Source organism: Hemitrygon akajei, chromosome 9 (assembly GCF_048418815.1).
Source record: "Hemitrygon akajei chromosome 9, sHemAka1.3, whole genome shotgun sequence".
NCBI lineage: Eukaryota > Metazoa > Chordata > Chondrichthyes > Myliobatiformes > Dasyatidae > Hemitrygon > Hemitrygon akajei.
Genome location: NC_133132.1, coordinates 57,190,877 through 57,217,033, shown reverse-complemented (window position 1 = coordinate 57,217,033; position 26,157 = coordinate 57,190,877). Strand labels below are relative to the sequence as shown.

Sequence of the window (26,157 nt, the reverse complement as noted above, 5' to 3'; positions counted from 1 at the left end):
CTCCAGCAGATTGTCTATTGCTTTGGACTCCGACATCTGCAGTCTCTTGTGTCTCCTTGATGATTCAAAATGGATGCTATGTTTCGAGTGCGGTGTATGTGGGTGTTATTCTCCCCCTGGATGAGCCTTTCCATTCCAGGACGTTATATTGATAACTGCCCTCACCACATCTCTTCCATTTCCTGTACATTCACACTAACCACATCTTCCTGCCACTGTAATAGTGACACAGTCCCTCTTGTCCTTACCTACCAGCCCACCAGCCTCCACACCCAACACATCATCCTCCCCAACTTTCACCATCTCCAAAGGGATCCTATCACTAAGCATATCTTTACCTACTTCTGCTTTCCACAGGGGTCCTGCCCTCTGCGATTTCCTTGTTCATCTGTCCCTATCCACTAATCTCCCTCCAGACACATATCCCTGCAAGCAGGCTACATGCTACACCTGTCCATACACCTCCTCCATTCAGGGCCCCAAACTGGTGAGGCAACTTTTCACCAGCGAGTCTGCTGGGGTTATCCATTGTGTCCAATGCTGTGGATGCTGCGGCCTCCCCAACAATGGTGAGATCCATTGTGAACTGGGGGATCACTTCATCGAGCACCTCTGCACCATCCACCGCAGGCAGGACTTCCCAGTGACCAAACATTTTAATTCCCATTCCCATTCTGATGTGTTAATCCAAGGCCTCCTCTTGTGCCAAAATGAGACCGCTGTAAGGGTGGAGGAGCAACACCTTATATTCTGCCTGGGTACCCTCCAACCTGAAGGTATGAACATTGATTTCTCCTTCCGATGAACAAATTTCCCCCATTCCCCTTCCTCTATCCCCCACCATGACCTTTCACTTCTTCTCAACTGCCTACTACTTCCCCCTGGGTTGCCTCCTCCTTTCCATTCTCCTATGCTCCACTCCTCTCCACTATCAGATTTTGTCCTTGACCTTCTCAACATCCTGCCTATACCTCTCACCTTCCAGCTAGCCTCTTCCCTTTCCCCCACATTTTCATCCTGCATCTTCCCCCTTCCTTTTCAGTCCTGAGGAAGGATCTCAACCCGAAACGTCGACTGTTTCCTTTTTTCCATAGACCTGACCTGTTGAGTTCCTCCAGCATTTTGTGTGTGCGCAGCTTTGGAAATATATTGCCATTTCTTCATTGCCAATGAGTTTAAATCCTAGAACTTCCTACCCACTGTGGGACAGCTTTACTCGAAGGACTGCAGCAGTTCAAGGAGGTACCTCTCCATTTTCTCAGGAGCTTTTTGGCTGAGGCAATAAATGGCCCACAGTACCCATATGCCACGAGAGAATAAAACACTGCAGCTTAACTTTCTCTTTGCTTTGTTAATGGGCACTCTGCCCGGACAAGTGGGAGCCTGGCTCCCTCACTTTTGATGCCACATCAGCGAACGCCCCACAAAAATACCTCTGGGTGGAACAAATCAGGAGGTCTGGACACAAGTTTGCTAAACTGGTAAGTGGTAAATTGATTTATTAGTGTTACACGTACTGAAGTACAGTGAAAAACGGTGCTTTGCAATGCCATCTTTACAGATCATTTCATTGCAATAGTACAGTGAGATCGTACAAGGGAATATAAAGGCAGAATGCAGAATGAAGTATAACAGAGAACGTGAAATCCAAACGGACAATAAGGTGCAAGGCCATGTCAGTCATGAGTCTGTATTGTCATTCTATGAGACCATTCAATAGTCTTTATACTGCGGGGTAGAAGCTGTCCTTGAGGACAGTGGTTTGTGCTTTCAGGCTTTTGTATCTTCTGCTCGATGGGAGAGGGGAGCAGAAAGGATGAGTGGGGTCGTTAATTATGTCGGCAGCTTCACTGAGGGCCCATGGAGGAGAGGCTGAGCTGTGTCCACGACTCTCTGCAGTTTATCGCCGCCTCCAGCACAGCAGCTGGCACACCAAGTCGTGCTGTTTCGGATAGGATTCTTCCTGTGGCACATCTGTAGAAATCGGGGAAGATCAACGGGTGGCTTGTGAGGGTCAAAGAGTAAAACGTGAGACCTTGCTCCTTCTTCAGTCAAAATTGTTGTTGTGGAAGAGATGAACACTGGCATGCTTCCCAGCAAACCACAAACAGATATGGTTAGGATAGGGTTACAGTGGATCCTGCAGTAAGGCCTGGGGCTTATCTGGTAATGAATATGATTTCATCATGTTGTTTTCTTCACTTAGGAAGCATCATTCCTGCCTATCATTTCAACACTTTGTTCCTCTTTGGCCCTAACTTCCCTTGACAGCCACTTCCGATTGCCCCGGGCCGTTCTGCAAAAAGCACTTCCCCCTTGCTTTGATTGTGGTGTTCCAAATACTTCCTGCATTGCCTGTCCAACAACCACTCTTTCCACACAATTCTGTTTTCCATAAATTCTGCAGGAAAGAATCAGGGCCTAGGAATGGAGCTTGGCCTTCATGTAGTTTATATATGTTTTTATGGTATGTGTCTCTATATGTGTTTATGTGTCAGACAGTCACACAGCACAGTGAGAGGCCGTTTAGCCCATCTTCTCTGCTTCTTCAGTCTGTCAGAGAAGGCAGCAGAGGCAGCTACGTTTACGGTGTTTAAAAGACATTTGGACAGGTTTAGAGGGATATTGGCCAAATACAGGCAAATGGGACTTGCTCAGGAAGGCAGCTTAAAGCCAAAGAGTACATTTCCATGCTCTATAACTCTGATTCTCTGATGGATTACATTTCAAAAGTGGTTGTTGTTTTACTGATTAATCCATTTTATATGCAGTACGATCCCATAAGTGAAGAAATGATTAGAAACAGTCCCTCTTTGGCTGAGAATGACACCCTTGTCTCATCTTCCAGTCAAGCCTTATGATTTGTAGGTTCACCCTAGAGGCCTGAACTCACTCTCTGGGCTAGAGCTAGGTGGTTAAACCTTGCTCTGACCTGACTGCACGGGTGATACTGTCTGCAGATTGTTCACTCCTGAGAGTGCAGTGATCAAGCAAGGCACAGTGAATGTGCACTGTTTGCTGCAGGAGCAGCAAGTTCAAAACCTACCGTGAGCAGCTTAATAATCTGGAACTCTTCAGAGGTGTAGCCCCATCGTAATTAAGTATCAAACAGCCAAATATCTGAACGACTGATCCAGGGACGTGAGTTCAAATCTCCTCAGGGGAGCTGAGGAATTTGAATTCCTCATTAATTAAATCTAAAACTAAAGCCAGTGATAGTAACTATGAAACTACTGGATTGTTCCAAAACATACTTGGTTCATTATTGTCTTTGAGGGAGGAACTGAGGTGTCCTTACCCAGCCTAGCCTATATGTGACTCATAACTACCTCTCCCATTCTAGGGCAATTCAGAACAGAATAAATGCTGCCAATACCAGGTAATACCATAACCTGCCAACAAATAAATGCATCGCCAGTTACTTCCCCGTAAAACTGCAAGTTGGACATGGGACCCAAACATCAAACTAAGAGCCAGCTGGAAAACCGGTAGAAGTTGCCTTGCGTCCTTCTACACCGTTGTCTGTGTGGAGTTCGTATGCTGTTGCTGTGACCGGGTAGATTTCCTTTCAGAGCTGTATTTCCTTCACGTACCTTGCCTGGTCTGGTTCTCCCGTCCAGAGCAGTGGGTTAGCAGCAGACATCTGTCAGATCTGCACACTCTCCTGGTTCAGCATACATGGTCGGAGCACAGAAACAGGCCCCTCGGCCCATCAAGTTCATGCTGACCAATGTGCGTTATTTGCATTAATTCCATTTTGTTCCCCATGCAAACACATCAGCTGTTCCCAAATTCTACCATTCTCTTACAAACTCAGGGCACTTTTCTGATAGCCTGGTGGAAGAAGCTGTCATGGAGCCTGTTGGACCTGGCTTTTATGCTGCGGTACCGTTTCCCAGATGGTAGCAGCTGGAATAGATTGTGGTTGGGGTGACTTGGGTCCCCAATGATCCTACACAGCTGTCTTTGTAAATGTCCTGAATCATGGGAAGTTCACAACTACAGATGCGCTGGGCTGTCCACACCACTCTCTGCAGAATCCTGCGATTAAGGGAGGTACAATCCCTATACAGAGACTGGACGATTTTTGAAAAAAGCCCTATTTCCTATTTAGCTCTATGTGACATGAAGGGAGGCCATTCTGTCCATCATCTATGCAGCCCAGAGCAAACTCCTCAATCCCAGTCCCACATTTATTTCCCTGCAGTCTGATCTCCTTCTCCTCTCTCTCTTTCATGTGTAGTGCCCAATTAACCTACCGATTTGCATGTCCGTGGAATGTGGGAGAAAATTAACCTACCGATTTGCATGTCCGTGGAATGTGGGAGAAAATTAACCTACTGATTTGCTTGTCTATGGGATGTGGCAGGAAACTGGAGAGACCAGTATACCCAGGGGAGGCCCACATGAGAGGGAAAATATGAAAACTCTACCCTGACAAGATAGAAAAGGATGCAAGATTAAAGCCTACAGTTTTCTCATTGGCTGTCTGTGTGTTATCTGGGACTCACCTTCTGGCTCTTGCCTTGTGAGTTTAAATGTGTCCAGGTGATGGATTTAAAATGTAACCCCAGATGTTGGCAGATAAAAGCCTTATTCAGTTGTTTTCAGGCTCTTAGTGGGGCTCTTTCACACCGTACACAAGCTTGTGAACTCTACGATGTGCCTTATAAATTATGATCTATGGCTGCAGTACCCAAAGAGACCTGTGGGGATTGGGATGTGTGAGTGTTGTGTGCACAGGGCAAATAAGCAGTGGGTCTCTCAATAAAAGAATGTGTTCCCTGTGGGGAAAATCAGCAGGCTTTAAAATTCAGTACAAAGAATAACCTCGTTATGATCAATGCACAAATTCCAAATTCCCTTCATCTTGGCTTTGGGAAATTTACAACCATTCCCTCATCACATGACTATTATTCTGCAGTGATGGCTTGGAATGGCCTACTGCTGTGTAATCAGTGTGTTGCCTCTTGCTCAGCTTCTCCTTGAATTTGCCTTTTTTGTTTCTTTGCCACCTAGTGGCTTCACTGTCTGAAGCACATCATCATTCGGAGAGCCGACTTCCTCACCCAGGCACCCCAGCTGTTCCTGCCGTTGAACCAGGGTCATTCGGCATAGAAGCAGTCTCTTCGGCCCCACTGTACCCCTGCCAGCAATGAAGGATGATCCTACAGTAATCCCAGATTCTACCACTCATTTTACACACTCGGGGTAATTGACGGTGAAAGCTTAACCTGCCAACCCGCATGTCTTTGGGATGTGGGAGGAAGTCGAAAGGAGACTGAGAAAGTGCACAAGAGTCAGAGGGAGAATGTGGCTATTTCACACACAAAAAGCATCCAAGATCAGGATGGAACCTCATCTCCTGGAGCTGTGAGGCAGGAACTTCACTCACTGTGTTAGAAGTTGCCATGATGGTCTATATACTTACATCCCATCCAGGCCTTGCTCCTGCTCCTTGCCTTCCTCCTTATTTTTCTTAACATCTCAGTGGGGCTATGGATTCATATGTACCATGGAGTTAGCCCTTCAGCCCAATTCATCAGTGGGACCAAGATGGCCATCTAAGTTAGGCCCAATTGCCCATGCTTGGTCTCTACCACTTCCTTTGGTAATCGTTGCTTCTACATAATACATTCTGTGTGAAAATGTTTCCCCACTGGTACCTAGTAAATCTTTCCCCTTTCACTTTAAATCTATGTCCTGTACTTCTTGACTGCCCAACCTTGGGGAAAAAGACTGCGTGGGTTCACCCTATCTGTGCCCCCCATGATTTTATATCTTAATAAGATTGACATTCAGTCTCCTTTGCTCTAATGAATAAAGTCTAACCTGCCAACCTTCTCCATAAACCTCTCCCTTGTGGCAACCAACTGGGCACAGTCCTATGTTTTCAAACATGAACAGTGAGGGGGATAGATAATAGCCCATTTCTTTTCACAGCTTCCCAAACAATGAGGCACTCTTTCTAATATAGCCATCCTTCAAATCATGGTAACATCCATGTAAACCTCCTCCACAGGTTTTCCAGCTTAATGGGATCTTTTCCATAGCAAAGTGACCAGAACCAAATACAGCGCGCCAAGTGCGACCTAACTAGTACCATCCCCACTGCTATACCCCATACCCTGACTGACGAAAGCAGGTGTACCATATGCCTTTTCCACCCTGTTGTCTCACTTCCAATCCATCCTCATCACGATAGCCTTTGGTTTCATCAACTCAGTCCAGTGGATTTATACTGCAGCCTGTGTCAAGTCTGTGAAGAGGCGGGAAGACTCTGCAGAAACTCACAGCAATAAGATACAGAGGGAGATTTTAATCCCTCTGTACCGTGCAAAGTACCAGAGAGGACCAGAATGTCGATTGAGTTGGGATAATTAATCTCCAATAAGGCATTGGTGACTGGCACAGATAATGTCCGTACCCAAGGCTGGGATACAACAGCGGCTCCTTCCCTGTCAGAGTGTTGTCGCCCTACCAGACATCCACGTTATTGGAGGTCAAGGTTTACTATGAAAGAGCGTTGTGTTGCTAGGGTGTTGAGGCGCTGCTCTATCGAAGTGATCCATTGCTGGGTACTGTACCGGTGATGATGCTGCACTGCTCTGCAATGTTGCTACATGATCCTGGTGGCTGCACTGCTGTAGGTCCTGTTGCCTGGGAGATGCTGGACTGTTAGAGGTATTGGAGGTGCTGTACTATTGGATGCTGCACTGTTGGATCTGGCCTAGAAAGGGGCAGAAAGGAAAGTGAAAAAAATACCTATGGCACCTGTTGATTTATTGTCTAAGCCCCGGTACTTAGTATTTTCCTTGTCTCTGCCCAATCACAGCTCTTCTGCTGATGATGATTTGCTGCCAGGTAGCTTCAGCATCAAGATGCGTGATTGGGCAGAGTTGCTAGGATACCCACAGCAGCAGTAATTTGTTCCACCCACCGAACCAGGGTGGTCTTGGTGGGGGTCTTCGTTGAGTGTGGTCAACCAGACAACAGAAGTTCCCACTACATCAGAGCATCAAAAAGCATTTTTCATAGAGTTGGAGAGCAAGTAAAGGCAATTGAGAAAATCCATCCCAACTCCACCTCTCCCCTCTCCAGCCCTGCTTCTCTCTCTCCTATCTGGCTCTACCTGGTCTATGTCATAACCGAGGCCACGCAGCTCCTTCGCTGTTCGTCTCGCCGAAAAACCAGTGAATTGGACTCGCAGTATCCTACGTTGCCAACGTGCAACAGGGTCTTGCAATCACAACCAAAACATCAAAGATAATTGCCCACACATTCCACACACGGCCTCCGACACCCTCTTCCATGGATAGCTGAAGCAGTGCACAACAAGTCCAGCTCCACCGCTCTGCAGCAACTTGCTAGAGGGGTAGATCTGCAGAGCTCGATGCTCTCGTATCCAGCAGAGATTTGCAATCGTAAGAGGGATATAAAAGATATAACAACAACACCTTTGTTTAAACCCAAAGAGGCTGCTGCGTCTGAGCATGCTGCCATCTTACCAGACAAAAAAGAAAGGCAAGACCCTTTTAGCAGTACTGATGAGCAGAGGGATCTTGGGGTCCAAGTTCACAGCTCCCTGAAAGTGGCTGCACACACTGGCAGGGTGGTTAAGAAGATATATGGCATGTATTTTAGGAAGAGGTGGGGATTTTGGAAAAGCTGCGTGGATTACAGGGCATGTGCCTGTACGAGAATTTGGACAAATTTGGGTTGTTTTGTCTAGAGAAACAGAGGCTGAGGGGAGATCTGATAGAAGTTTATAAAATCATGAGAGACATCGATAGAGTAAACAAACAATATCTTTTCCCAAGGGTTGAAAAGTGTAATACCAGAGGGCATGTGTCTAAGCTGAGAGAGGGTAAGTTCAAAGGAGATGTGAGGGGCAAATGTTTTGCACACAGCATGGTGGGTGCCTGGAATGTGCTGCCTGGGGTAGCGGTAGAGGCAAATAAATTAGGGACTTCTAAGAAACGTTTAGATAGGCACATGAATGTGAGGGAAATTAAGGAATATAGACGTTGTGAGGCAGAAGGGATTAGTTTAGTTAGCCCTTTGATTACTAATTTAATTGGTTTAATATGACATTGTGGGCCATAGGGTCTGCTCTTGTGTTATACTGTTCTATGTCCCTTATTTCCCTTTTATCGAGCAGCTTCCTACTCTCTGATCTGGCTGTTCCTACTGAATGCAGTCTACCAATTTTGCCATGGCTGGGTTTGGACTCAGCACAGCTGAGTCACTGTACCAGCCCTGTAAGCTCTACGCTGCTGGTGCCCCATCTGCAGAAACCTTGGTGTTTTCAGGCTGCCAGAATGAAAACACAGGTTAGTACATGCTTCCGGCAGACTGTACAATAACTGATGTTATTCCAGTGTTCAGCACAGTGGGAGATTGTATCTGGGCAGCCTTGACACATTAGTTGTGACACTTGGCCGTAAATCTAGAGTGAGTAAAATTGGAGAATGGAAAACTAATATTAAAACACTCTCCTGTACATACCTTGTCTCCATTGACAGCCTTCACCAGGCAAAGTCCAGAACTCTGGAAATCTCTCCTTAAATCTCTGCCTCTCAACTTGACTTCCTTTCTTAAAACCTTTCTCTTTACCTAAATTAGTGAGCCTGTGCTCTAAGGAGAGGTTGGACAAACTTAGGTTGTTTTTTTCTAGGGAGGAAGAGGCAGAGGGAAGATCTGGTGGACGTTTGTAAGAACACGAGAGACGTAGATAGAGTAGACGACTGGCATCTTTTCCACAAAGTCTAAGTGTCCAAAACTAGAGGGCATGCATTTAAGGTGAGCGGGTGTAAATCAAAGGAGAAGTGCAGGCCAATTATTTTACACAGTGAGCACTGGGTGCCTGAATTGTGCTGCCAGGGTTGGTAGTGGAGGCAAATACAACAGAAATGTGTAAGAGGCTCTTAGATAAGCAGATGAATATGCAGAGGATGGAGGCATATAGACTTGTGTAGGCAGAAAGGACTAGTTTAGTTAGGCATTTAATGAGCTCAGTACAACTCTGTGGGCTGAAGTGCTGTTCCAGTGCTGTACTGTTCTATGCTCTGTGTTCTAAGACAGTTGTGAAACACCCAGTGCAGTTTTTTTACCTAATGCCTGTTGTAAAGGGTAATAAAGACTTTTTTTTTTAATTAAAGATGCTGGAAATCTGAAACAAAGACAGAAAATTCTAGAAGTATTCAGGTGAGGCGCGTCTGAGGAAGGAGGAGCAGAGTCAGCACCTCCATTCCCGTAGCCACCTGGGCCCAAACCTATCCAAGAGATTCTCTTTGTCCTATCCATCCCTTCTGACATATTCTTTGCTACTTAAAGCTATTTTGCTTCTCTCTGTCTGATGATGGATCTTCATCCTTAATCATTCCCTTCCACACCCGACCTGATTCTGCTTTGTGCCGCTTCTAAAGGACCATGTGTTAATGCTGTGCTGGGGAAAGAAATTTCCAGAGAGATATCAGATCCTGAAGAGATTTAATATGTGGAGAGGATGTATCATTTTGCTGGAGAGTAAGCATTAGGGGGTCACATTTTTAAAAATATTTAAGACAAACTAAAGGCAAAATCTTTTCTTTCAATGAGTCTTGGGGGAGGCGGGGTCATAGTAACATAGCAGTTAGTATAAAGATATTACAGCGCCAGCAACTTGGGTTCAGTTCCACCTTAGTCTGTAAGGAGCTTGTACTTTCTCCCCATGACTTCATGGGTTTCCTCCCAGTGCTCTGGTTTCCTCCCACATTCCAAAAATGTATAGATTAGTAAATTGATTGGCCACATGGGTGTAATTGGGCAGAGCTGGCTCATTAGGCCAAAAAGGCCTGTTACCGTGGGGTATCTCTAAATAAATTAAACTCCTTCCCCTAAAAGAGTGGTGGAAACAGCACCTTTGACTATTTTTAAGGCAGGGGGAGAAAGATTCTTTACAGAAACACGTGAGACTGCAGACGTCAGAAATCTGCGGCAACACAAACAGGTGATGTGATCTACTGATAGCGGGGAGCTATGTTCTCGCATTGGGCTGACTCCACTACCTTTTTGCAGCTCCTTACATTCCAGCACTTCTGAATTGCCACACCAAACTATAATGCCCACTGGGATGAGAGGGTTGTTCTATCTCAGGTATCTGTATCCTTTGGGTCAAGTGGCAAGCTGGAGATACACGTCTCAACCAAAGGAGGTCTCAGGTAATCCTTCCCTCCGCTAGCCTGCAGGTCACCCTTGCGCAAGGTGTAGCACCTGCTTAGCCCCCGATCATGGTCACGTGAAGCCATGGGAGCAGGTGGTTGATAGTCGTATGAGTAGCTGGTGCATATCAGAAGTCTTGGTTATGCGACGACTGACGCCAGGCAGACAGTCTCTGAAGAGTATTGATAATGGCTGGGGTCAGCCCTCTGGTAAAGACACTGTCCAGAGGAAGGCAGTGCCCAACCACTTCTACAGAAAAATTTCCCCAAGAACAATCATTGTCCTGGAAAGACCATGATCGCCCACATCGCTAGACATGGCACTTAACGAACAAATGGATGAGCAATCTTACTGAAATGTATAAAATGGGCTTGGCAGGTTTGCAACAGTTCAGCTAATGGAAGAGTTGCAAACAAAGGGACAGATTCAGAAGGGGGTGGTCTTGTGAAACCGAGGATGATGAATCTCTGAATTGACTGCTGCCGGCGACTGTGTAGGTTTGACTACTAGAGATATTCAAAGAGGTAAATACATTTTTATAAGATTAGGACATTAAGGGTTGGTACAGAGGAGAAGTTGAAGCCAGTATAGATTAGCCATAATCGCACTAAGTGGCCAAACAAGCTTGAGGGACCTGGTGACCTTCTCCTACGCCTATTTTCTTGTGTGGTTGATGGGGGTTTCATCAGCAGTGAGCTGAAGAATGGACAGAGTTGGACAATGTTACAGAGGGGGAAATTGTCATTGTAATGGCTTGTGCAGATGTATGGTTGGAAAATCACACCGTGTCATATATTTGAGCATGACATCAGGCTCCCATTGTGAGTGCCAGCTTGTGATGTAATGGCATGCCCACAAGTTATCGAGTTGGGACTCATTCCATGAGGGATACATTCAAGCTGCAGACACTGGAGGCTTTCATCTGTCTGGACTGTGGTTATACCCAGTGTTCAGAGGTGAAGGATCACAATTACATCACAGCAGTAGAGCTATATATAAATTGGTCTTAAAAAATTCACACAGTTCCCGCACCAGACTGCGTTATAAATAGAAGGCTTGTTTTTTTTTTAGACAACTGTTGACATATGCACAAAGGCTTCAGTCCTTGGTCAAAGAATCTGCAAATGACTGAGTTGCTCTTGAAGTAGTTACTTGGCAGAAAGGAATTTCTCCCAGCCAGGCACAATTAGATAAAGGTGGTGACCTCAGCTAATTGTAGCCACATTTTCAAGGTAGTGCCAGAAATAAGTCATGGAGAATATAACGATACTTGTAGGAGAACATGAAAGCACAGTGGCGCTGCTCGTAGAGCTACTCTCATTCAGTGTCAGCAAGACCAAGGAGTGGATTATTGACTTCAGGAGAGGAAACCGGAGATCCATGAGCCAGTCCTCATCGGCGGACCAGAGGTGGAGAGGGCCGGCAACTTTAAAACTTCTGCTGTTATCATTTCAGAGGATCTGTCATGGGTCCAGCGTGTAAGTGCCATTATGAAGAAAGCACGGAAGCATTTTTATCTTCTCAGAAGCTTGCAGAGACTCGGCATGTCGTCTAAACATTTGACAAACTTCTATAGATGTGTGGTGGAGAGTATATTGACTGGTTGCATGACAGCCTGGTATGGGAACACCAATCCCCTGGAACAAAAAAAGTCTACAAAATCAGGTGGATATAGCCCAGTCCATCACGGGTAAGGCCCCCCCCCCCCCCCCCCCCCACCAATGAACATTTCTACGCAGAGCGCTGTCGCAGGAAAGCATCTTCCAAAATCAAAGAGCCCCACCTTCCAGGCCGTGCTCTGGTGTTGCTGCTGCAATCAGGAAGAAGGTACAGGAGCCTCAGGATGCATGCTACAGGATTCAGGAACACCTATTACTCCTCGGCCATCAAGCTCTTGAACCAAACTTCACACAGTTCCCACAACCTGTCAACTCACTTTCTAGGACCATTTATCTCATGTTATTGATACTTATTGCTTGTTTATTGATTATCATATATTTGTTTTCTTTTTATATTTCCACATTGATTGTTTGCCCATCCTGTTGGAGCTGGCCTTTTCTTATCCTGTTGTGTTTCTTGTATTTACTGTGAACGTCGACAAGGAAATGAATCCCAGGATTGAGTATGGTGACATATATGTACTTTGATAATAAACTTACTTTGAACTGTCTCAGGATTCCATAAACACAGGTTCAATGCCAACCTCCAGTACTGTCTGGTGGAGGTTACACATTCTCCCTGTGCCTGTATAGGTTTGCTCTGGTCTCCCCCTGAGTTCCAAAGGCATGCAGGTTAGAGGTTAATTGCCCAAGTGAATGGCAGAATGTTGGAGGAGTTCATGAGGATGAGGGAAGAATCAAAATAGGATTAATGTAGGATTGGTGTGAATGGATGGTCGATCAGCAGTATAGACTGGATGGGCCGAAGGACTTGTTTTCATGCTGCACCTCTCTGTACTCCAGGGCTCAAGGACATTTCGGGTGGCACTGTCATTAACTAGTGCAAGTGATAATCTTAACAGCTGAAACCAGCAATGCTACTACGCCAGGTGTAAAATTTGCATCCAGTTAACCATCTGGAATTAAAAGATACATTTTAAAGCTTATTTAAATTATTTGATTATTTAGAGATTATGTTATAAATGAGAAACACAGCTGCCAACACGAGAAAATCTGCAGATGCTGGAAATCTGAGCAACATGCACACAAAATGCTGGAGTAACTCAGCAAGTCAGGCAGTATCTATGGAAAAAAGTACAGTCGACGTTTCGGGCGGAAACCCTTCGGCAGGACACAACTGGAAGTTTGAGTTAAGACCCTTCTTCTGGACAGTCTCCAGATGAAGGGTTTTGACCTAAAACATTGACTGCCCATTTCCCTCCATAGATTCTGCCTGATCTGCTGAGTTCTTAAGGCATCTTGCGTGTTGATTCAAATAATATTGGTGCATTATTGTTGAAATGAAACCGTGGCTCTCTAGGGAGGGATGTAATCTGCTCTCCTTACATATTCCAGTTTAAGGTGACTCCAGATACATCAAAGTCATTGACTCTTAAAAGTTACATAGATATTTATATTTGCCATGTTGAAACTGGCTGATATCAGTCCAATGCAATCTGTAAAAAATGCTAAGAGTCAACAGGGAACATTCTGTATATACCAAATGTCATTTGGCTTCTGAAGAATTAAATGTGTGGTGTGCTTTCTAAGCTGTGGTTGGTGTTCATGTGGTTGGACAAGGACAAATGGTGGGTGATTTTGACATGTAAGAGCTTGAAGCTCTCAAACATAGCTTCAGGATCTTCTGAAGCCCATGCTTTGCTCTGACTGTACTCCTTGGGGATCCCATTATCCCATCAGGATCCAGAACTGAAAACAACACAACTCTAGAGCACTCCTGAACCAAAACCTGCAGAACTATTGACAGAGTGGGATAGCATGTGCATATTGGCTGAATGGCCTCCTTGTGAAACATACTTCTCTGTGCTTGATTGCACAGTTATGCAATAACTGATCCGCACGTGGAGCTAGAAATGAAACAGTGATGTGGGTGAAGAAACATATCACACATGGCCCTTCACTCAGTGAGATTTCCAGGCAAGATTATCTGGAATTCTCTGCAAAGAGCCAGTCTGTTCTGTACGCAGTGAGGAACAACATTCTGTTTACTTTGCTTTTTCAGTAGCTGCATAATCTGTAACATCTCAACTGACTTAGCTTTCTGTTTTTCAAGAATTCTCATGTTTCCTTCATACACGGAAGATGATTTGGCCGTGGAGTCCAGACTGGCTCACTTCAGTCCCATTCCCTCCCCTATTTCCTGGTTATCATCTCTCACACATAAGCATTAACCACCCCCTGCACTGCCCCCCCCACACTTCTACCACACCTCCTCTACTTCCTACACATTCCATCTTTGCATACGTTCTGTCAAAATCCATCCAATCAAGTCTTCTGTTAATCCTCTAATCTCCAGCAGATACAAGCCTCACCTTTCCAATTATCTGAATGCATCATGGTTTGGTGTCGCAACTGCTCTGCCTGAGACAGCAAGAAACTACAGAGAGTTGTGGACACAGCTCAGCACACCATGGAAACCACACTCCCCTCCATGGACTCTGACTACACTTCTCGCTGTTTCAGCCAACATAATCAAAGAAACCACTGACCCTGGACATTCGTCCTTCTCCCCATCTCGTCAGGCAGAAGATACAAATGTATGAATATTTGTACCAACAGCCTCCAGGACGGCTTCAATGCCACTGTTGTAAATATGATAAGATGGGCTCTAGACCTCACAATTTACCTTGTCATGGCCCCCTGCACATTGCTGTCAAGCTACACTGTACTTTCTCTATAACAGTAACACTATGTTCTGCATTTTATTATCTTCTCCTGTACTACCAGAATGCACCAGTGTGAAGAAATGATCTGTATGGATGGCATGCAAAACAAAATTTTCACTGTACCTCAGTACATGCGACAACAATAAAAAAATTATAAATGTACCTTTCCAGGACACTAACCTATCTACTTTAGGTCCTGATCCAGTAAAACTTTTATCAACTGCCTCCAATGCAATGACATATTTCCTTTAATAAGGAGACCATTACTGTACACAGCTCTCCAGATGTGATCTTAGAAATGCCCTATATAATCGACGTTTAACCTCTTCTTCTTAAATTCCCATTCAATACATTTTGAAAATCATTGCTTGCCATAACCTTCATGCTAGCCTTTTGTGAACCACGCAGCTGACACTGAGATCCCGCAGCACCTCAGAGCTTTGCAGACTCGTGATATTGTTAATATGTGGGTTAAGACACTGTGTCCTGATTACGATTTGGGTCGTAGCTCACGTCTTTCTATCTTTGAACTTTGATGTGTTGTTACTTGCTAACCGCAGAGGGTGGTGTGGGAGAGGGTCAGTGGCTTTAGAATAGGGGGGCCAAATTTGATGACTACAATATGACATAGTTCTACAACCAACAAGAGGTACTTGTGAAGTGTTGCCAGTTGGCTGAAGATAATGTTTTCCTATTGACAATGAAAGAATTGTAGAATTGGCTTGAAAACAGCTTTATTGAAAGGAGTTTTTCACTTGCCATGACTGAAATTCCATTTTCCAAGAACCACTCAAGTCTATTTTGCTGAGGTTCTAGTAAATCTTTTGTAAAGTGACAGCTTTTGTCAATTGAAGTCCGAAGTACTAGCATTTCCACTTGACTCTCTGTGATTCTCCTCCAAAGGTGAGAGGAAGGAGTTTCTGTAGGGAAGCTCAGGGCTGAGGTTTTTAAAGTAGTTTATATCTGGAACTCACTGCCAGAGATGCAGGTAGAATCAGATACAATTATTAAGAGGCATTTAGAATGACAATTAGCTAACTAAAGTTTAGAAGGATAGTCCTAATGCAGACAATTGGGATTAGTGTAAATGGGCAAAAAAGGTCAGCTTGGATTTGGTGGGTTGAAAGGACTCTAGATAAAGCATGAACGCAGTTGCAAATCTGTACTGCATTCCCTCTGGATTAGGGTTTCTCAGCCTGGGTCCATGGACCCCCTCAGTCAATGGTAGGGATCCATGGAATAAAAAAGTTGAGGCTTGGGAGAGTGAAGATGCTAGAATATGGAGTGAGAAACAAATTGCTGGAGGATCTAAAAAAACACGAAACAGGGTCCTGACATAATACATAAACTATTTATTTGCCTCCACAAATGTTGCTTGACCCACTGAATTTCTCCAGCAGCTTATTTTTTGCTTCAAAGTTGAGACTGTTTGGTCAGTTTATTTCTCTTGTGTTTTTGTAGGAATGTATTCATTTGTAGCAGAATGCTATTCTGATACCAAAAGGGCAAGCGGCCAAGCAGCCAGCATTTGGAGACAATTTTTTTCTTTAAAAATAAATTGTCATTGCTATATATAAAGGGAGATGCTTGGCCAAGTTTGACTAAAACAGATGAAAATAGGTTTATAACTAAAACAGATCATTTTAAATCAGTGTCAACCCTCCACTTCTGCATAAAGAGACAAACTTTTTAAAAATCACACTTTTGTTTCTAATGATTTTGGCATAAGTTACTCAGTTTTCCAGTATATTGACACAAAAAAATAGCCCTTATGTTAGGATCTTAAAGATATATCTGTCCAGAAATTCATCATGAGTCAATATATTCATACCACTGCATTGTATTCTGCTTAGAAATTTATTTAGTTGTATATTGTGATTAATGTAATGGTACAGTGTGTTTAGTATGCTCTGCCACTGAGTATATTATAGAAATGTATTATTGCCTTAAAGGAATCAGCAGATGTGGGGTTATTTTCAAACATGTATTTCAGATAAGGATTAAGAAATTTGGAAAGGATGTGAGGAATATTTCTTTTAACTCATATGGTGGTTGGAATCTGGAATGTGCTGCGTGAGGAGGTGGTAATTGTGCTTGTTTCCTCTGAATGTGCTAGTTTCTTCTCACGTTCACAAAGATGTGTTGGTTGGAAGGTCATTGACCATAGCAGATTGCCTCTGCTGGATAGATGGATGGTACAGACTGGGGGATACAGGCAGAATAAAGTAAAGACTAATGCAGGTTTAGGGGTTCTTGATGGACAATGCTGGCTTGGTGGGCCCAATGGCTTTGAATGTTCAAAAATGCTGAACTCCTCAAGACCATGCTCCAAAGACATGGATCCTTCCTTGGGCAGACATAATGAATGTGATTTATCAGTTTAATTTCACATCTTTGAGATCTACACACTGCTGGTAAGGCCAGCATTTTTTCTCCATCCCTAAATCCCCCCTGTGAGGGCAGTGAAGAGCATTTGAGAGGCTTGTTAGACAGTGAACAGTGAACCACATTGGTGTTTCTGGAACCATATTCAGCCCAGAATTGGTAAGAGTCTCAAATTCCCTTCTGTGAAGGGTATCAGTGAATCAGATTGGTCTTTAGCAGTGATCTGGCAGCTTTATTGCCATCATTGCTGGCTACAAATTATTAACTCCATTTTACATTAAATTCCAGATTTAAACTGGGAGCTTTTGGATTATTTGTCTGAATGCAGACAAGTAAGGCTAGCTCAGATGGGCATCTTAGTCAGGATGTACAAGTGGACCGAAGGGCCGGTTTTTCGTGCTGTAGACTCTATAGTAACTTAACTGTAGTACCAAAACCATATTTATTCAGTAAGTGAAGGGTCAGAGTTATTCTACATGGAAACAGGCCAACTCATCCATCCTTGCTCACCCACATGAGCATATCCCTCTGATTATTCCCTATCTATGTATTTTAAATGCTGTTATTATACCTGCCTCTACAACTTCCTTTGTGTGAAAAGGTTGTCCCTCAGGTCCCTTTTAAGTTGAGAGGTTGTCCTCTCAACTTAAACGTATGTCCTCTAGACTCTCCTACCTCCTGACTTGAGTGGCAGGGTGGAGATACGTCTGTAATGAAGGAGGTGTAAGGCTCCTTCCTTCTGCTAGCCTGCAGGTCACCATTGGGTAAGGTGTTGCAATACTTAGCACACCCCCCCCCCACCCCGATCATGGGCATATGAAGCTATGGGAGCAGGTGGTGCATATCACAGGTCCTGATTATGCGAACACTGACGCCAGGCAATCAATCTCTGAATAGTATTGATAATGGCTGGGGTCACCCGTCTTGTAAAGGCACTGCAGAAGAAAGCAATGGCAAACCACTTCTGTAGAAAAATTTGCCAAGAACTATCATGGTCAAAGACCATAATCGTCCACGTCTAATGATACGACATGATGATCTCCTGACTATCCACTTTACCGATAGCTCTCATGATTTATGTATGTCTGCAAGGTCAATATATATCCTTAAGGTAGTTATATATACAGAGGCATGGACTAATGCTACAAAGGGTTCCAATCTTACTGCAAGTGCTGTAGAATTGAATACACTCAGTGGTATTAGGTACACCTGAAATCCTGCTCGTAAATGCAATTATATAATCAGCAAATCATGTGGCAACAACTCAGTGCATAAAAGTATGCAGACGTGGTCAAGAGGTCTAGTTGTTGTTCAGCCCAAATGTCAGAATGGAGAAGAAATGTAGTCTAAGTGACTTTGACTGTGGAATAATTGTTGGTGCCAGACAGGGTGGTTTGAGTATCTCAGAAACTGCTGATCTCCTGACATGTTCATGAGCAACAGTCTCTAGAACAGTGAATGATGCAAAAATAAAAATCCAGTGAGAGGCAGCACTGTGGGCAAAATGCCTTGTTAATGAGAGACATTAGAGGAAAATGGCCAGACTGGTTCAAACTGACAGTAACTCAGATCCCCACGTATTATAAAAGTAATGTGCAGAAGAGCATCCCTGAATGCATATCACGTCAAGCACATCGTGAAGTGGATGAGCTACAGCAGCAAAATACCATGAACATACACTCTGCGGCCACTTCATTGGGTACAGGGTGTACCTAATAAAGTGGCCACTTAGTGTGTTTATCAATTAAATCTTGAATGAAAGTTAAGCATCAAAAATGGAAGTCATGCAAAACCCACCTTGTCATATAAACCCAACTGGTTTACTTGGGTTCACCAGGGAAGGAAATCTGCCCCCCCCCCATTTTCTAATCGGTTGGTTCTGAATTTATGGATGGTACACATCTGCAACAGGAAATACCACTGCCTCAAAGCTCCAGCAACTCGAGATCAACCCTGATCTCCTGTCTATGGCCTCCTCTACTGTCAAGATGAAGCCACACTCAAGTTGAAGGAACATCTTATATTCTGGGTAGCCTCCAGTCTGATGGCATGAACATTGATTTCTCTAACTTCCGTTAATGCCCCTCTTCCCCTTCTTACCCCACCCCTTATTTATTTATCTATCTATCTAATCTATCTATCTATCTATGTATCTATCTAGTTATTTATTTATTTATTCATTTTCTTTTCTCTCTCTGTCCTTGCCTGCTCCTTGCACAATCACTCCTTGCCTGTTCTCCATCACCCTCTGGTGCTCCCCTCCCCCTTTCTTTCTCCCTAGGCCTCCCATCCCATGATCCTTCCCTTCTCCAGCTGTATATCCCTTTTGCCAATCAACTTTCCAGCTCTTAGCTTCATCCTTCCCCCTCCTGTCTTCTCCTATCATTTTGGATCTCCCCCCTCCTACTTTCAAATCTCTTACTATCTCTTCTTTCAGTTAGTCCTGACGAAGGGTCTCGGCCCAAAACGTCGACAGTGCTTCTTCCTATAGATGCTGCCTGGCCTGCTGCGTTCCACCAGCATGTTGTGTGTGTTGGTTGAATTAATTAATATGTTGTTCCCATTATCCAATGGTTCAGGAACCAGATTGAAATTTAACATTGTGGGTACAAGGTGCAAAGGGAGAGTCTGAGGGAGAGCATTCTCATTGCAAGAGGTATTCTGATCTGCAACCCACTGCATGTCAAAGCAGGAACCATCGACCAGGCCTTGCAATAGAGAGGGCCATGTGGAAAGAGCTGATTGATGGGATTGCTGCAGTAGGTTCTTGATGAAGCAAATGGCCTCTATTTCCTTTAACCATTGTATGATTTTTATGGGGAGTTTTGTAAAAGGCTGAATTATAAACAATGCCACAAACACAGATCTTTTGCTTCCATTTGTTGAAACTGCCGAGAAGCTGTCACTCTAAGCTCTGCCTGTCTTTCCTTTGATAGTACTCCAAGATGCTGAAACACTTCAGCGAGGAAGATGGGAAGATGCAGCCAGACGAATTCTTTGGCATTTTCGACACATTCCTGCAATCGTTTGCTGAGGCTAAACAGGACCTGGAGAACATGAGGCGGAAGAAGGAGGAAGAGGAGCGCAGGGCTCGCATGGAAGCCATGGTGAGGAAGGTGTCTGGGTGGGTGGGGGAGCTTTGCTTTGATCCTGCCCAGTTGTATATTGTTGGGGGAGCAGATAAATCCACAGTGGATTTTAGTTGTTTGACAATTAACCCAAATGCTGGGAGTGGATGAAATGTCTCCCACCATGTTATTTCTGATACCTGTGTACTAAGCAGGGAATCTAAGCATGGTGCTCTCTCGCTACCTCTGTAATTAGCTCCTACAAACCTCATTTCATCAAATGAGTTGCTCCACCATTGGTGCCTGTGTCTTCAGCATCCAACATACCCCCCGCCCTCCACTTTGCCACTCATTTCCTGTTCTCTCCTTCAAGATACTCCCAAAAATCTTCCAAGGTTTCAGATTTCTCCTCTGCGGCCCTGTTTCAATTATTGCTTGATAACACTACTGTAAGATGCCATCAAGTTGTCTCACTGCGCAACCAATGTTACACAGAATTTATTGCTGAAGGAAATAAGCAGGAGTGGTTGCATACAGGATTTTGTATTGAGCTCATCAGACAGCCACTAGGAATAGTCAGGACATGCACTACTAAAAGTTAAAGTAATATATGGAACTAAATGAGATTGAGCAATCAGAGGATCAAACCATTTACACTTCAACCTTTGGAGATTAAGATTCAAATTAATTTATTGTCGTATACTCCAGGATGTAGTGGAATTTCTTACTTGCATGCATGATAAGGTGGTTAAGAAGGCTTGTGGAATACTTGCTTTTATTAGTTGAGGCGATGAGTTCAAAATTCAAGAAGTTTATGTTGCAACTTTATAGAACTCTGGTTAGTCCACATCTAGAATATTACATACATTTCCGGTTGCCACTCTATAGAAAGGAAGTTGAGGCTTTGGAGAGGGTGCAGAAGAGGTTTACCAGAATGCAGCTTGGTTTAGTTGGCACGTGCTGTCATGAGAGGTTGACCAAACCTGGGCTGTTTTCTCTGGAGTGGTGGAGGCTGAGCTGAGGGGAGATCTGCTCGAGGTTTATATGATTATGCGAGACATAGGCAGAGTAGACAGGGAGTATCTTTTTACCCCAGGGTAGAAGAGTCTAATACCAGAGGGCATGCATTGAAGGTGAGAGGGGGAGGTTCAAAGGGGATGTGAGGGGTACATTTTTTACTCACAGTGTGGTAGATGCCTGGAATGCCCTGCAGGTATGATGGTAGAGGAAATTGCACTAGAGGCTTTTCAGAGACATTTGGGTAAGCACATGAAAATGAGAAAGATGGGGAATATTGCCATTGTGTAGGTAGGAGGGATTAATGTTTGTTTTTTTAAAAATTTACTTTTTGGCTGGTTCAGCACAAACAGGGCCTATTCCTGTGCTGTACTGTTCTATGTTCTAAAGAGTGTATGTGATAATTATAAATCCAACAATGTATAGTGTACAGTGACATGGCTAAACAACAGAATGATGCAAAGAAAATGGTGCAATCTGATGTAGTACAAAAAGAAAGGCTAAAGTAACAATAACAAAATAACCAAGAGAGGTAGAATTAGGAGTTCAAGAACATGGCACCACTGTCAGGAAGGGGATGTTATAGGGTGCTTGGTTCAAAAGTCTGTTTACTCAACCATTTCTCAGAATGTTTCGATGCCCTTCTTTCTTGTGTGGGTATTTTGCTCCACTCCAGTTTTGGGGGTCCTGAGAAGACCAGTGTGGAAACTCTACACTCTTCTACACATGGGGTAGGAGATGACTTCTACACATGGATGGTTAGTCTGTGAGTTAGCATGTTCTTTATATGGCTCCATTAGGCTTCCCAATGCATGGGCTCAGTGTGTACAATACCAAACCAAATGTTTCTTCTGTGCTCTGATATGTCTTGGGCCAGGGATTCCCAGGAGCCAGAGGGGATGTTTCACTCCTTCAAGAAAGCATTGAGTAGATCCTTGAAACTTTATCTAAGTCCACCTGGTAGTCATGATAGCAAGTCTGACAGTGGCAAGACAAGCAGATAGGATGATGCATGGTACTCTTGGCTTCATCCATTGGAGCATTGAGTATTACAGCTGGGAAGTCATGTTGCCACTGAATAAGACTAAGCAAACTTTAGGAAGGTCATCTTTGGGGCATTGTATGTACTTCTAGTTGCTGCATTACAGGAAACCTGTGGAGAAGGTGCAGGAGAAGCTCACCAGGATGTTGCCAGAAGATTAGCTATAAGGAGACGTTGGAGAAACCTGGATGTTTTTTCCCCACTGGAACGTCGGAGGCTGAGGGAAGAATTGATAGAAGTTTATAAGATTATGAAAGACACAGATGGAATAGATAGTCAGTCTTTTAGCCAGGGTTGGAATATTAAATACTATAGCATACACATGGAAGTTGAGGAGCAATTTTAAATGTGACATGATGCAAGATTTTATATTGAAAGTGGTAGCTGCCAGGGGAATGTGGTGGAAGCAGCAACGATTGCAACATTTAAGAGGCAGTTAGACAGACACATGAAGAGGCAGGGGATGGAGGCATATGGACTACATGCAGGTGGACAGGATTAATTTGGCTTCACGGTCATCGGAGGCATCATGAGCTGTTCCACGCTGTACTGTCCTTGTTCTGTGCATCATCTTCCAAGACAGAGATTGGAATTGCAGGTGTTGGGTTTGTGTTGGCCTGGAAGAGAACACTGACATAGCATTGCTCATCTTGAGTATTTTGCAGAGGCAGGGTTAGTAGCACCTCTCCAGCACCAAGACTAGTCCATGCCTTAAATGTATGTAGGAGGTCAGGCAGTACTGCAGCCCCATAGATCAGAGGTTTGGTGTCACGTCTAAGGTCTTCATCTTTGTCCGCTCTTTCTGGAAAGGTGGAAAACATGGACTCCCCATATCTTAGCAAAGACAAGTATTGATGATGCAATTCACCACTGTTTTCGATGCACCAATACAGCTTAGGAAAAGGTATTTAGATGATACATACTCACACAAGCATAGATGTACACATACAGTACATAAGCTCACACATGTAACTAACACTCAGACTAGGGCAAGTGGAAGGTGTTTAGGACATAATCCCATCCCCAAGTAATCATCTAAAAAAGAGATTATGGAAGGGGTTATTCCTCGATATTAAGCACATGTACACCAGGAAATTATTATTCCTGCACACAGTGCCGATACTCTAACATGCTGGCACATGCACACATTTCCATGTTTGGTGTGTGTGGATGAAGCCATACTATGGCTGTGGATCACTGTATCACTCAGCATGGACTGGCTGTGTTGGAAAGAGGGGCCACTTTCAGCCAGTGAGATGCTTAAAATCCCATGATCCTGTCATTGTACAACTACATCTGAGGGATGTTACTGTTCACAAATTGGCTGCTGGGCTTTATATAGCAATGTATGCACTTCAGTAGTATCTCTCTAGAGTGATGGCAAGTAGCCCAGTTAATTGGCCAGGAAGCTACCATATAGCAAAAAGTCACACAATTCTGACCCGAAACCCAGACTGTTTCTTCTCCATTGATGCTGTTTGGCTTGCTGAGTTCCTCCAGAATGCTTGTGTAGGTTGGAAGGAAAGCTGTAGGAGGAATGGGACTCATGAGGTTGCACCAATGCCCAGCACAAACTCAATGGGCTGAATAGCTTCTTTCTATGCTGTAGGTGCATATAAATATGAGGAGACTTGCATTGCTGAAAACCTTTGGTGTTCCAAACCTGTAATTGCCATTTTCCCATTCTTCTGATCCATTATCGGATTCTTCGGAATAACCCTCAGATTAATATTCCAATCATCAGTAATTCTATATCTAAATGGGGTTCACGCACACGACTCTTAACTGCAGTTCCAACTGAACGTGACAACTCACTGACAAATCCTTTCCTCCTTAAACATTCCCCAAATGTTTTTATTTCATGAGAGTCTAATTATGAGAAAATCCTGTTTTCCGATCTTGCCAAGGAAATTTTTACCATGTGTCGTTGACTGAAAGCAGTTCCGATGTGGGGAATTTATTTCATTAATTTGTTTAAATTTGCTGGGCAAGGATCCAAACTCTTCTAGCAGAAGTCATGGTGTGATTTCACACCTGGGAACATTTCCAGGGGCAGGACTGGAAGCTCGGTGTTCCGGGGTACAGATGCTACAAGCATGATAGAGGTGGAGGTAAGAGAGGAGGGGAATTTCATTTTAGACTAGGGAACTTTGCAGCAGTACTTAGAACGGACAATACAAGGGAATCATCCATTCAGGCTGGACAGGTGGAATTCAGAAGTAAAAAAAGGATAACACATAAAAATTCAACAGGTCGTGCAGCATCTAGAGAGGGAAGCAGACAGTCAACCTTTCAGGTTGAGATCCTTCATCGGACTGGATTTCATCTACGACGTGACTTTCCACAGAGACTGCCTGAGCTGCTGTGTTCCGCTGACTTTTTCTTTGTGAGCCCTGGGTTCCAGCGTCTGTAGTCTCTTGCGGTCCAAATAAGAAAAGAGTGATCACGATATAGACCACAGTGGTCAACAGGAAGCAGAGGAGCAAATATATAAAGGGAAATCTGAGATAGCTGTAAGAATAATAAGGTTGTAAAAATAGGTGGATTTGAACCTCCCAAATATTAACTGGGTTTGGCATACTGTTAAGGAGTGGAATTTGTTAAGCACATCCAGGGATGATTTCTCACCCAGGAGTTAAAATACTCTCAAGCATATGTTGATGGTGTTTAAGTATTTAGGAAACATTTGGAAAAGTATATAGATGTGAGGGATGTGGAGGGCTATGATCCAGTTGCAGGTTGATGGGACAAAGCAGAATGATAGTTCAACATAGATGGGCCAAAGGGCCTGTTTCTGTGCTGTATGACTCTATGGCCGTACTACAGAAGGGTAATACCAGACCTCCTGTTGGGAAGTGAGGCAGGGAAAATGACAGAAGTGTCAGTGGGGAGCACTTTGCAAATCAGTAGCCATGATTGTATTAGTTTTAGAATGCTTATGGTAAAATACAGGACTTGTCCATAGGCTGAAGTCCTCAATTTGGCGATGTTAATGTTGGTGGCATTAGACAGGAATTTGCAAAGGCTGATTGGGAGAAGTTTTTGAAACGTTTCCAAATTGAGGTGATAAACATCTTAAAGTGTTGGTAAATGGGATTTGTGTACAATGATAGGTATGAATAGCATAGGACAAAGGGCTTTTTTCTGTGTTGTATGACTCTCTGGACACTATACTTCCCGGCTAATGAGGGAAGTGACATTGCTCGACTTGGTTCTGGGAAATAATCTTAGCCAAATGGTGCAGTTATCAAGAGGGGAACATCTGGGAAACAACAAACATACTGTAATAAATCGTAGCATAGATATAAAAAATAATATAGATCCACTATCCTAAGGTAAAAGTGGTGAAGTGGAGAAGGGCCATTTTCTATAGAATTACAACAAATCTGTCTCACATCAACTAGAGTCAAAATTTGCAGACAAAATTGTAATTGAACAACAGAAGACCTTCAAGGTAATACTTTTAGCTTCAGCTGAGGTACATTTCCATGAAAGGAATAGAATTATTTTATCTAATCAACTGGTCTATGCTAACCAAGATGCCCCACCCAAGCTAGTCCCATTTGCCAGTGTTCGGCCCATAATCTTCTAAACATTTCCAATCTATTTACTTGTTCAACTGTTGTTTATAAGTTGTTATTGACTGAACCACTTCCTCTACTTTCTCATTCTGCATACCTGGTCATCTTTAGTCTTAAAAAAAAATCACTCAAGTTCCTATTAAATCTCTCACGCTTTTCATTAAACTTATGCCCTCTAATTCTTGATTCTCCAACCCTGGGAAGGAGACCAAGCACATTCACACTAATTAAGATCACCACTCACTTTACTATGCTCCAAGCTGTAAAGCTCTGGTCTGTTAAACCTCTTGCTATTCTTCAGGTCCCAGCAATATCTGGGGCAATCAAAAATGAACACACACAAAAGGCTGGAAGAACTGAGCAGGTCAGGCAGCATCTATGAATAGGAATAAAGTGTTGTGGTTTCAGGACGAGACCCTCTTCAGCAGTGGAAAAGAAGGGATGAAGCCAGAATAAGAAGGTGGGGAGAGAGGAGGAAGTGCAAGGTAGAAAGAGATAAGTGAAACCAGATGAGGG

At 43.8% G+C, this 26,157-nt stretch overlaps 1 protein-coding gene across 7 annotated transcripts in view; it reads left to right on the top strand.

Moving 5' to 3' along the window:
• daam2 (dishevelled associated activator of morphogenesis 2) overlaps nucleotides 1–26,157 on the top strand; it is a 310,967-nt gene that overhangs the window by 268,375 nt on the left and 16,435 nt on the right. For all 7 annotated transcript variants that reach the window (XM_073056055.1, XM_073056054.1, XM_073056049.1 and 4 more), the window contains one exon: nucleotides 19,870–20,040. In XM_073056055.1, coding sequence (XP_072912156.1) covers nucleotides 19,870–20,040 — 171 coding nt within the window. The remainder of the gene's footprint in view (nucleotides 1–19,869; nucleotides 20,041–26,157) is intronic.